Here is a 13,738-nt window from a genome sequence, read left to right as displayed (position 1 = left end):
TTCTGAAATAAAAGTTGTCTTGACAGGAAGTGACACGCACAATGAGCGTAATGACAGTTTACTCACTTTCCACCCCAGTAGAGCTTTGTGGTAATAACCAGACTGGACCGCCTTGAGAAAAGGAGGAAGGAAAGAGGGAAAAAAAGTGAGTTAAAACTGGCACATAAATGTGACAAAATAACTTTCAGTTAATCAATTATCTGTATGTTTACCTGTGTTGTGCAAGTTACTTCCTAACTGTAATAAATTACAGATTACTTATTACTGTTATTTAAAAGTAATCCCTTACCTTACAATATTACTGTCTCAAAATTTTAATGTTACTTTACTCTTATGATACTTTTTAGTTACTTTCACCAAAATAACTACAGAATGAGAACATTCTAAAATGACCAAATGTACTGCAGAGCATTTTACATCCAGTAGAAAGCAACATGATGTAGCAGAATGATTGTGACCTATTCAGACTACTTACAACATAGTATATATTTGGCAACGTGAAAGCTCAAGACAATGCAAGAAAGGATGACAGCCAGAATTACAAATGATCTAAGTCAGTTAATAGTATGGTAGACGTAAAGTGATTATTTGGCAATATCTGTGAATAGCTTGACTATATTCATATTAGACGAAACAGGCCTATTTGTAAACTCCAATGCCATGACAAGATGCTGTTTTTTTATTGTTGCCAATTTTATTCACTTTAAATTCAGGCTCACAAAACAAAACTGTTATGTACAAAGTGAGCATGATAAACAGCTTTCTCAATATAATGCTCGTGCACCGATTTTGCTTGTGGACAAAACTGCTTGTGAGCTCTCAAATATGCGCTGCTTGGTGCAAATTTTCTCACCCTCTCTCAAATATGCACTGCTCACGCACAAATTTTTACGCCGCTCTCTCAGTACACTTTATGTACCGAGTGCACAGATTATTTGAGACTCACAATTTGTGTCTTCCTTTTGTGCTTTTTGATATGATTTATATTGGTGCACTATTTATTAACAATAACCAAAATACTAAAATAGACATACACATTACATTTTTATTCTAATAAACCATAACATTTTTGACTGTATGTTATGGGGTATTTCCAGTTTCAAACACTCAGACACAGAGAAAAGAAGTTGGATGTGAAGAAAGATTTTATTTTTCAAAAGGTGCACCATCCTAATAAAAATAAATAAATAAATAAATAAATAAATAAATAAATAATAAATAAATAAATAAATAAATAAATAAATAAATAAATAAACAAAAATATGACTAACGCAAGCAGAAATGTAACTGTGATAAAAAAAATAAGGAAAAACTTGACTAGGTATTATAGCCTACTGTACTATTCACTCTTCAAGTAACTCTCACTCTCAATCCCATTTTATCATGTCAACTAAAATGAAGTGAACTTGTCTCTTTGGCTTCCACATTGTTGATAGGACTGTGGAGGACATTTTCCTTGTTATGTACAGTGTTTTGAACAGTACTACAGTAAAGTACTTCAATTAATCAGTTTTAGTAATACTATAGTTGCTATGGTAACACAAGTGTAATAATATAAACAAATTACCGAGTGCTATAGTTTATTTTTTATTTTTTTTACAATATAGGGTATATTATACTAAAATTTATTACACATAATACTAGCCTAAAACATAGGCAGTATACCTAACACTCAAAAACACTAGAATTTACCATAACCTTTAAGTGTTTTGTGTATTGTTAATAAATAGTGTAGCAATATATAAACCATATCAACATTATTGGGATAACCAATTGAACAGGAGAATCTCTGGAGAGCAAAAGCACGAAAGAAAGAGGAAACATGCACTAATTGTGAACTGCATCATCTGACGGAATGAGAGCCAATCATTCGCACGTGAGCAGCTGTGTTTTGAGTGCGTGCGACTGCGAGAAATTTTGCGGTCGAGCAGTTTTCTCCTCGAACAGAGAATTACATGAATCTGCTCTCGACATGTAAAACTGCACTTACGACATTTTTTCAGTGAAATAACACCATATGCACGGACGTTCATCTCGCGAATGCATTTGTCTTCTGCCACTTTCATCTATTTGCCGCTCTTCTACTGCACGTCAGGGCTGAGCCAATAGTCTCGGTCCTCGAGCTCAGAGGCTGAAATCATTCCGTGTTCAAAGTAAAAAAAACTTAAATAAAAACCAATAGCCAGAGGGAGATTAATGACAACACAATATTCACTAATCACGAACAGAAAATAGAACTTAGTTGCGGTATTTTTTATTTGTTAATGTCTTGCGAGCAAAAGGTTTGTTGTAACGTGCGCGTTACTGAACATGTACCGAGGAAAATATTACTGAAAACGTATTAGTAATGCCTTACACTACTGCGTTACAGGAAAATGTAATACATTACTGTAATACATTACTTTTGTAATGCATTACTCCCAACACTGATGTTTACTTGTGCAGGCATACTTGAATAACAGCATGCATTTTCTGCAGTCAAGCTACAGTTTAAATATATTTTTAAATATTATACAGTTTAGGTGCAATACGTTTTGTTAAACTGGTTGAAAGTCGTTTCACATATTGAATCCTGTATTTATATGTATTTTAATATTTTGCGAAAGGTCTAAGACTAAGACAAGTTTGTCCAATCAAAACATTCGGTCTGCTCTGAACATTATGATAGGCTTACAGACCTGCTACATCCACTTATGTAATGGGCGATATGCACAGAGACTTTTCATTTTGAATATTATTTTATAATATTATAATCTTGCTGTGTTTAAGAGGTTTGTTTAAAATCAATGATCTTCACTGCTTGATGAAGATAAAATATAAAATGGGTCTCACACCAGACAAAAATGACAGACAAAATGTTTATCACAGTATTTTCAGTGGAGTTTTAGTGTTCGCCTGCTGCTCTTCATGTTGCTTGCATTTGCCTTTCATCTTGTTTTACGCTTGAACAACTAAATTAACACTTAAGACTTTTTAAAGGGGTGGTCCAGAGTGAATTTTTAAGGCTTGGTTGTGTTTAGAAGATGCAAAGTAATGTGTGCTCATGCTTCATTTGTAGAAATTCCTGTTATTTTTATATGTCTTACTTTGATTATATACAGCTACTCAGGTAACATGAAAACGGCTCTCATATTACTTAGTCCTAGCCCTCAAGAGGCTTTGATTGGTCAGATAACATAATGTGCTGTGATTCGCAGATTGGCTCCATGTCACCAGGTGCCATCACATCCAGTCACTTGCACGCGATGTGTGACACTGAATTAGACAGAAAATGAAGAACACAAAGCTGAACCTCATGCCTGCTGTCTAAAAAAAAATCTGACAAGTGTCTTTCACATATATTCAAAATAAGCTATCTTCTATCTAAGCTATCTAAGATATCTTTTGCGAGTTTGTTATTTGAGACAGGAGGGTTAACAACAGTAGCGTGGGCTACTACAGATAAAATCCTAGAACCACCCCTGTTAGTGTATATTACATTAATTATGCAAATACTGTAATCATTTAATTCACAAGCAAATGCTCAGTTCTGATGCCAAATGGAGTCTGATTAACATGTACATGCTGGATGAAGTAGAGCTACAGTAGCATCATCATCTAGACCTGTTAAACAGGACTCTGCAGAGACAGTGATGCCATTGCTCACTGATGACACACATGTGACCTTCGCCTGTAGCTGTTTTGGCAGTAATCTGCAGGTCTCTTAGAGCTGCTCTCATCTGCATTGTAAATGGGTGTAAATGAGCTTTCACTAGTGTGAACTCGCGCTGTGTCCTACATTCAACACATTCACGAAAAAAAAAAAAAGTCAAGAGCTGCTATGAGAATTTTGGCTTTATAATATAATTAAGAAAGATTTTGAAGCAGAAAAGCGAGGTTGTGAAAATGAACAGATATATTAGGCCAGATGTCATGAATTCAATGACTTGGTTTCACACCCGGTCGTCACTGCGTAGCAGACGATCATCTGGTGTTAAAAACACACAAACTTCACACCATTGCCTCTGAGGAGTGAGATGGTGAAAATGAGGTGAAAGAAAAGAGGGTGACACTTTAGATCACAGCCTGCAAATGACATAGTAAGTAAACCAAATTTACAGTGTGCTTTTTTTTTGGTAATAATAAATTCAGAATGTAGGCTATGTGTAAACACAGGAATGACAATAAAAGTTAAGGGAAACAAACACCACTTGCAAACACTTACAGCCTGTAAATATGTTGTTTCTCATGTAAATACAAGAAAAAAAGGGGCCATCAGTTGCATTTACACTGTAAGATCAGGAAAACTAATACAGCTTTTTTATAATAACAGTTTTTTTTTTCTTTGACCTCTTTTAAATTCATTTTCCCATATCCTCTAATTTTTGTTATAACTCGATTTTACAGTATAAGTATAAGGTTTCTGTTATGTTTTGATTAGTTTTAGAAGAATTATAAGTGTTTTCAGCTGCATTGACTTTGATGGAAGAATCAGTTTAATAAATCAAACGTTAACATTTATATAAATAGATCACCTTTAAATTGATAAATTAACAGACATATATGAATTCGTTTTTTAATTGTATTGCTTAATTTAATAAAACATTAAAACATAATTGTTCAATGCATAAATGCCTAAACAAATAAACAGATAGACAAATTAAAATGTTTTAATTCATGTTTAATAAAAAAACTATTGTGCTTTTAAAGTTATTTATTAATATACTTTCTATTGCTTGATTTATGAGCATTTCACACCATGATTAAAATAAAGAGTTTTAAATGTGTCTATTTATTTACACTATTTATTTATTTATTAAAAATAATAATATATATATATATATAGCTTAAAGGGGCTAATCATTTTGTTTTTAAAATGTTTTTTAAAAACTGCTTTTATTCTAGCCAAAATAAAACAAATAAGACTTTCTCCAGAAAAAAAAAAAAAAAAAAAAAAAAAAAAAAAAAAAAATATATATATATATATATATATATATATATATATATATATATATATATATGTATATATATATATATATATATATATATATATATATATATATATATATATATATATATATATTTATATATATATATATATATATATATATATATATATATATGTATATATATATATATATATATATATATATATATAAGAAAAAAGTATATATATATATTTTTATTTATTTTTTTTTTCTTCTTTCTGGAGAAAGTCTTATTTGTTTTATTTTGGCTATAAGCAGTTTTTAAAAAACATTTTAAGAACAAAATTATTAGCCCCTTTAAGCTATATATTTTTTTCAATAGTCTACGGAACAAACCATCTTTATACATTAACTTGCCTAATTACCCTAACCTGCCTAGTTAACCTAATTAACCTATACCTATATATTATTTACTGTCATCATGGCAAAGATAAAATAAATTAGTTATTACAATTTATTTATTAAAACTATTATGTTTGGAAATGTGTTAAAAAAAATCTTCTCTCCGTTAAACGGAAATTGGGAAAAAACAGGGGGGCTAATAATTCAGGAGGTTCAATAATTCCGACTTCAACTGTATATACATTTTGAGTTTGAATTAAATTGATCAATTCATGTTCAAGTAGGTTATGTGTCACTGTCATAGTCATCTGATATTGGGAATGCAGACTGTTATTTAGGGTTGTACATGTTTCCCAATTTTTTTTTATATTGTTACCTTACCTTGTCCTTGTATCTTGCCCTATAGATAAACTACACTGTAAAAAAAAATCGAATAAAAACTTACAGTTTAAAATGTCAGGGGTGGTAGCCGGAATTTAACCGTTTAAAATTGGGTAGGAACATAAAATAAATGCCAAAATTTTACAGTAAATAACCATATTTTGTAAAAATATTTTGTCATACACCAATGTAAGGTAAAACTCTAATGTGTATAATTAATGAACATAGCATAAAAAGTGAAGTGTCACGCAGGGAATCCTGGAAAAATTAACCATACATGTTAAGGAAATGTACTGTTAAACAGGTTGCGGGTTTTTACCAATAATTACTGTAAAGTTGTTACAAATGTAATCCCTATTTATAGTAAATAAATGGAATTTGCATATATTTAGTAATATTGCAGTACTAATGTTATTGCAAAAGAAGTAAGCAGTAATTCAGTTTATTTACTTTGCAGGGGTGTTGAGGACTGTAATCTAAAGTGCTACAGGAAAGAGAATGAATGAAAGGAAAGAGAAAATGAGTTATGGGGAGGTGTGGAAATAGGTAAGATTTAGAATATTTACAAGAGAAATGAAGAGAGAGAAACAAAGAAAATAAATATTGATAGAAAAGTAAACCAATGAAAGACATAGGTGAGGCAAATGGGTTCTTTAGCGTAGAATCTCTTTGTTCATTAAAATAGTAGATCTCAGGGGTCACTTCATCTTTAATGGACATCCATCAAACATTTACAGATGAGATCAATCCAGATGTGTTTATGAATTTTGATTGGGGTCATGGGATATTCACACACTAGCTGATGATGTGCTGACAGACAACGGGGAAAGTAATACAGGGCTTACATCTTAGAAGGTTCTGAAGTTCATAAAGATGGGCAGATTTAATTAGTTTGGAGACAGACTGAATAGAATCATGTAGCAACAATTCTAAAATACTACAATTAAATCAAATCAGTCTGATGAGATGTTCTGTGTGTCAAAGAGGGCAAAGGAGAGACAGTACATGCTGATTTTATGAATATCACGAATGAATACAAAATGAATGTTTATGATAGAAAGTTTCATTCTAAATTGATTTAAATTATTACAATTTAAAGTTTCCAAAAGCATCTTAAAATATAATTATTTTGACTTTCCAGTAGCAATTATTTCAGTCTTATAATGTCATATTATTAGAATTTACTTTAAAATGCTTGTTTGATATTGTACTACTATTACTACTGACAGTAGCTGTGCTGCTTAAAGGAATAGTTTACCCAAAAATGAAAATTCGTTTATCATTTACTTTATTCTCACTTCTTCCAGACCTATATATATCCGAGACACCTATATTTATGTTCACTAATTTTGGATCAAATGCAATGAAAATAACATATTAATTGACATAAAAGGAAAATGACTCAACTGATACACAGTAGTCTGAGAAAAATAATAATTTTAGGAGAAAATTTCAGATAGAACTTAGAGGTTTTTGCATCTGAACTCTTCATATATTGTGTATTCAACCCAGGCTCATTCTGAAAATGTACTGCTATATACATTTATGGGGAGCACCAAATACAGAAGCTACTTTTTTTTTTACAGTTTTTGTGTAAATCCACCAGAGGTCGCTGTCGATTTACTGACTGACAGATCGATTACTGACCCACCCTCCTCCTTCCCTAAACCAAACCAATAAGCCAATAGTTGTTTTCAAAAGCTCCGATTGACCCACGCACCCACCCACTTCCTTAAACCCAACCGACAGTTTTAAAAAGCAATCCAAAGCTCTCACCTGATTTTTACCTTATTTTCATATATCTTACCACATTCTCACCCTGTTATTTACTTGATTGTTTATTTTTTGGCTTCTGTTTTTGTCTTACCTTCTTTTTGTAATCGTTCTTCGTCAGACTCGAACCCCATCACTGTGGTCAATTCCTTACTGCGTCTAACTCTAACCCTAGCTCAAATCTGCCGATGTACATGATGAGCTAACTGGACAAATTGGTAACAGCAGGAAAGCTGTCCAAACTAAGGTAAGCGGTCAGCTGGTAAGTGCAAAAAGGAGTAGCTTTTTGCTGCCCCATATGTAGAAAGGCAGCCATACGTACAGTACTTCTGGCTACATATTTCGCTGTCTCCAAAAATGTATATAGGGCCATGTTTTCAGAATGAGCCTAGTGTGTATTACTCCACCTACATAGAGCGACAGAAGATCAATAAATTCACTACAGTTTAACAACTATTGCAGCTGTTGGACAACATAATGTTCTTTTAAGGGTTTTTAGGCAAGAATGTAGTTAAGAATGCAACTATGCAGTTTTTTTTTTTATACGGATAGTGCCTATTTTAAATATTAAGAATTTCAGAGAGTCAGCCTTCAGCCTGTCATACTTGGCACAGCAAAGATGGTTAACTTTCCAATACAATTGTATAATAAGTTCTTAGAGGGTAAAAACTTATCATTTTCTCAGTGTATAGTTTTAAACTACGGCTGAACAAATCACCACCGAACAGGTAAGTGACATTTTAAGTCGATCTATCTCTTTTGCATGTTGTAGTGCTCTATTTATACCATAGTAACACTGTAGTGTATTGATTTTCTTTTGGCTTTTCCGGGGATAATTACTGTGAAATTCCATTTGCAACAGAGAAATACTGAGAAATGTCTCCAGACTGAAGGCATTTCATGCCGTTTTGCATGTTGTAGTGCTCTATTTATACCATAGTAACACTGTAGTGTATTGATTTTCTTTTGGCTTTTCCGGGGATAATTACTGTGAAATCTTGTTTGCAACAGAGAAATACTGAGAAATGTCTCCAGACTGAAGGCATTTCATGCCGTTCAGCATTTTAATTTTAAAATGTGAGCAAAATCAGCTGTTTTCTCATTACTGTTGACATTAAGTCAGAAAATCATTCGATTACAAGCTCTAAAGTGATAATGGTGAATTAGCAATGGTTTCTGCTGTTCTGACTTCAACTGCAGTTGTAAATGAACGGCGGAACAAAGTATTTCCTTGTGCAAAAGAATTTATAAGTCTGTCTGTGTTTGATTTCCTTTATAATATATACACGATTATGCCATCAAACTGTTGTATAAAAGCAATATCACACTCGTAGCATAGTGATAAGGCTCTATTCACGTTATTCTTCGCGTATGAGCGATCACAACCATTTGAATCTTTTTGGCTCAAGATTTCCGGTGTCATTCACTTCCATTCATTTTTATATGTAAAAAAACAGTTCCTAATGTTGATTGATGTTGTAAACTGATATTTTCTTATTCTATTGTTCCACTTGGGCAGCACTGTGGCACAATGGGTAGCACAATCGCCTCACAACAAGAAGGTCACTGGTTTGAGCCCTGGCTGGGTCAGTATAGTCTGTATAGTCATGCAAACACTTGTTTGTAGAGCAAGTAGTTTGACTGTTTTCTGCGGTTTATTATTCCTAGTCATTTCTCCCATAGCAGCTGAATCTAAAGTTCTAAAACAATCGCAAAACAGAGTGCACTTCCGCATTGAAAAATAAGGTCAATATCATCACTGGTGGGACACTAAGGGACTCGCGCCTTCTAAGCCAACACACGCCTTCCACCAGTGCCGATACACAGCCATATCGCACTGCTACTCGTGTAATATTGTTCATATGTAAAAAATTTAATTCAATCAACCTGCTATTGAAGTAATTGTAGAGTCAATGCAAGAAAGATATAACTCCCCTTCAAATCATAAGGGGCTCAGTGGTGCGCTGAGCTCAAGCATTATTAAGTATTTACCATTCTAAATACAGTAAAATCCAGTAGGCAGTATAATAGTTCTTTGTTTTCATCTTTTTATGTTTAATAACTTTCCCAGACTCCACAGCTCATGTGGAAACTGCTGTGAATCTTGCAGCGAATAATAAATCTCACTTCAATTGACAAATCAGCTGAATAATTACTCAAAGTCAGCAAAAGCGCTGTCATTCCAGAAGTTACGGCAATCACAGTGGGTTAGCATCTGTTTCCATGGCAATAATTCAATAATGCACCAATTTGCTGGCAACAAACTGACACAAACTAAACATTATCCTAGAAAGCAAAGTTTATGTGTGTAATGAGATGTAACCAGATTCAGCAGGTACACAATAGAACAAAAAAAAAAAAAAAACATAACATAAAAAGCTTCACTTTCACTGAATTTATGTTTGCTTCTCTATTATTGTGCAAAGTGACACGGATGGGTTTGACACATAAAATACAAATGAGCCGTACCTCCAGCCCTTCTTTTTGATGATGTTTCCCAGTATGACTTCAGCTCTGTAACAGACAGAAAATTTAATGATGAATCATGGAGCGAAGTGAATTCTGGGTAATGTTGTTGATGCTGAGTCACACTCACTTTCCAGCAGCGTACACCTCTGCAGTGTCAAACAGATTCACCCCGCTCTCATACGCTATAGTCATCAGCTGCTCAGCAACCTGCAATACACAACAAACACACACAGAAAATCAGAGATAGACGGGTCATTGTCCCGAGGAAACCCTGTTGGTGTGAAACTGTTGCTTTTCAGGAAATGGGTCAGACACTTGTATGCAGTGGTGGATAAAGTATGTAAATCAAGTACTTCAAGCCTAATGATATACACTAACTGACGAAAGTCTTGTTGCCTATCCAAGTTTTAGGAACAACAAATAATACCTTGACTTCTAGTTGATCATTTAGTATCAGAAGTGGCTTATATGAAAGGCAAAGACCCTAGACTACGCTTATTTTACCAAAATAAAATATGATCATGCCTTGATTTTAAATTATTTAATTAAGACAGTAAGGTCTAATTTTGCTTAGACAAAAGTATTGTCACTTAACAGAAATAATGTACAGTATAGAATATAAAATCATGGTGCAATGGAAAAAGAAGTTATATTGTGGATGACTCCCATGAGCTTGGAAGACTGCATCCATACATCTCTCTGGAATGGCAAAGAAAGCATTCTTGCAGGACTCCTAGAGTTCATCAAGATTCTTAGGATTCATCTTCAGTGCCTCCTCCTACATTTTACCCAATACATGCTCATTAATGTTCATGTCTGGTGACTGGGCTGGCCAATCTTGGAGCACCTTTACCTTTTTTGCTTACAGGAACTTTGACGTGAAGGCTGAAGTATAAGAATCAGTGCTATCCTGCTGAAGAATTTACCCTCTCCTGTGGTTTGTAGTGTAATGGGCAGCAAAAATGTCTTGATTCCTCAGGCTGTAGATGTTGCTATCCACTCTGCAGATCTTTTGCACACCATACACTGAATGCAACCCCAAACCATGATTTTTCCTTCACCAAAGTTGACTGATTTCTATGAGAATCTTGGGTGCATGCGAGTTCCAATAGATCTTTGTGATGATTGGGTTGCAGTTCAACATGATTCCTCAGAAAAATCTTCCACTTTTCCAAATGATCAACTAAAAGTCAAGTTATTATTTGCTGCTCTTACAATTGGGATAGATGACAAGACTTTTGTCTGCAAGTGTATCATCCTGGTAAAGTAACTCCTTTACTCCTTTTGACTTCAGCCAGAATGTCAAAAAATTGTAAACCTTGCTTAAAAAATAAATAAATAAATAAATAAATAAATAAATAAATAATAAAATGAAATGCATAAAATTAAATAATTAAAATTTAAAATTGCATTATAATCACTTTTATCATAAAATTTAATTAATGTGTCAGTACTTTTTAAAAATAGTTTTATAACAACTGTAGTAATATTTAATGGCATTTAAATGATATATTTCCTCACCTTAGAATTATAAGGTTCTATGTGACATTTTTGTAAAAGTTGAGTTATTTACATATTCTTATTAAATGACAACTTATTTACATTATGGGAAGTTTTTTATAAGTTGTTTACATGTTAAGACTTTATATTTAATAAACAATCGTTACACACATACTGTTTGTTATGGAATGCAAAAACTTTGAAACTCAATATCTCAAAATCAATTAGAACGCAAATAGAACCTTATAATTCTAATGCTACGATTTGATTTGTTAAGAAAAAAAAGAATGCTGTTATAAAATTTATAAAACACTGACAGGTTTTTAAGACAAAGAAATTTTAGGATCTTTGTTTATGTCAAGCTGTCATAACAAAAGCTTTTCAAACAATGTCATACTTGGATCAGCAAATGACACTTAATGGCAGTTGTCATATGCATAAAGTCTCGTTCATAATCATGACATATCATGTCTTAATCCTATAATAACCCCTTTCAAGTGTTACCTCAAGTCTTATTCCAGTAAAAAGTAAATCCTTTATAATTTTACTCAAATCATATTACAAAAGAGCTTCAGTAATTTTACTTAAAAAGAAAAAAAGACATTCTTTAAAACCTAAAAAATCTTTCTGAAGAGAACATGATTCACCATGTCTTTGTTTTGAAAACGCTGCTTCATTGGCTGCACTTGAAATTCTGCCTTGACAACCCTGCTGGGGTGCGATTCTCAAAACCATCGTTAGCCAACTAGGGTCGCTGGTTTTGTCGTTACAAACATAGTCTGTAGTTGTTGATTTTCATTTGAAACATTCTAACGTTCATAGTTGGAATTATTAAAAATAAAAAAAGCATTAAGGTCATCTCTCTCATGTGTAAATTGCTTTCAAACTATTTTTACAGTTCAGTTTTAGCGATCTTTATGTTAACCTTCGTGCTTCCTTTGCAGTGCATTTCAAAAACATTGATGTCATTTTGAACACAGCCTCATGGCGAAATCTATAGGTAACCTATTATTTAAAAGCAGTCTTCAAACCTTGTATGATTTTTTTCATTTCTAATAAATAATAAATATTAAATTTAATTTTATAATAAATAGCCTCATTATTTATTTATAGGATTTTTATGATATTAGAATACATGTTAGCTTTTGGAAGTGATATGTTGAATAGAATATGTAATTTTCAACTTCTCAAAAATATTAGTAAGGCAATCATAGACCCTATGTGCCATTTACATATATTTCAGTTAATATGGAAAGCGAGTGCAATTATTTTACCAAATCTAATATTGGATTTTATTTTAAATGCGTGTGCGTGTAAAACAATATAATTTGCACAAAGAAATTATGTGTTTTTCTCTAAAGAATGAGTTACTCTACCCAATTTAGAGCATCATTTTGGGCGTTTTACAATATAACTAACGTGGTTCAAGCGATGGATCTGCGGCAGAGAAACTAGGGGTTTTGGGAAACACTCGTCACTACATCGTTCCCAAACGATGCATTATACTATGTTAGTTCAGCTGCGAGTTACGTCATTGTTTGGGAAACATATTGTTTAATATATATTATATAATACAAGAATGATGCTGAATTTTGCTTAATTGCAGCAGGACAGAGGCACTTTTTGAACCCATCTGACGAAATAGAAAAGTAAAATTACTTAGTAGATATTTAAATGCTGATATACATTTTTCTTAATTTTTATACAAACAGACGCACTGGGTAGCGCTGTCGCCTCACAGCAAGAGAGTCGCTGGTTTGAGTCCCAGCTGGGTCAATTGGCATTTCTGTGTGGAGTTTGCATGTTATCCTCATGCTCACATGGGTTTCCTGCGGGTGGTCCGGTTTCCCTGACAGTCCAAAGACATGTGCTAGGTGAATTGGGTAAGCTAAATTGTCCGTAGTGTATTTGTATATGTCCTGGTGCTCCAGGTTGGGGGTTGAGTGTTGGGCTAATGACCCACCTCGTAAAAATTAAATGTTACAAAACACCAACATTGGTGTTTTTGCAACACCAGTTTTGTCTATTAGTAATTTTTAATTATCTGTACTTAAACATTTAAGTTATCTGTAATTAAACATTTAAGGTAATTCAACAAAGAAACCATATTTAATCAATGATTTGATCGATTTCCTATTACTCAAACAAACTGAGGGAATTACTTTCTCAAATCATTTGAGTAGTCTCAACTTATTAGGGTTTACATTGTACATGGCTTATTTCCAAAATCATTACATGCAACTACTATACTATTACTGTTTGAACATTCCTGTTTGAATTAATTAATTTGAATCAAACTTAGTGTT

At 33.0% G+C, this 13,738-nt stretch overlaps 1 protein-coding gene across 15 annotated transcripts in view; it reads right to left on the bottom strand.

Annotated features, from left to right (window-relative positions):
* The window catches only part of kcnab1a (potassium voltage-gated channel subfamily A regulatory beta subunit 1a), a 295,083-nt gene that overhangs the window by 36,350 nt on the left and 244,995 nt on the right, over positions 1–13,738 (bottom strand). For all 15 annotated transcript variants that reach the window (XR_012393669.1, XR_012393670.1, XR_012393671.1 and 12 more), the window contains 3 exon segments: positions 10,060–10,139; positions 9,933–9,977; positions 67–111 (listed from right to left, as the gene is read on the bottom strand). Coding sequence is in view for 12 of the 15 variants with exons in the window: in XM_073929085.1 (XP_073785186.1) it covers positions 67–111; positions 9,933–9,977; positions 10,060–10,139 (170 nt within the window). In the remaining 3 variants the exon portion in view is untranslated.

This window comes from Danio rerio, chromosome 18 (genome assembly GCF_049306965.1).
Source record: "Danio rerio strain Tuebingen ecotype United States chromosome 18, GRCz12tu, whole genome shotgun sequence".
Lineage (NCBI taxonomy): Eukaryota > Metazoa > Chordata > Actinopteri > Cypriniformes > Danionidae > Danio > Danio rerio.
The sequence above is the reverse complement of the archived record's forward strand: the minus strand, read 5'-3'. Positions and strand labels throughout refer to the sequence as shown.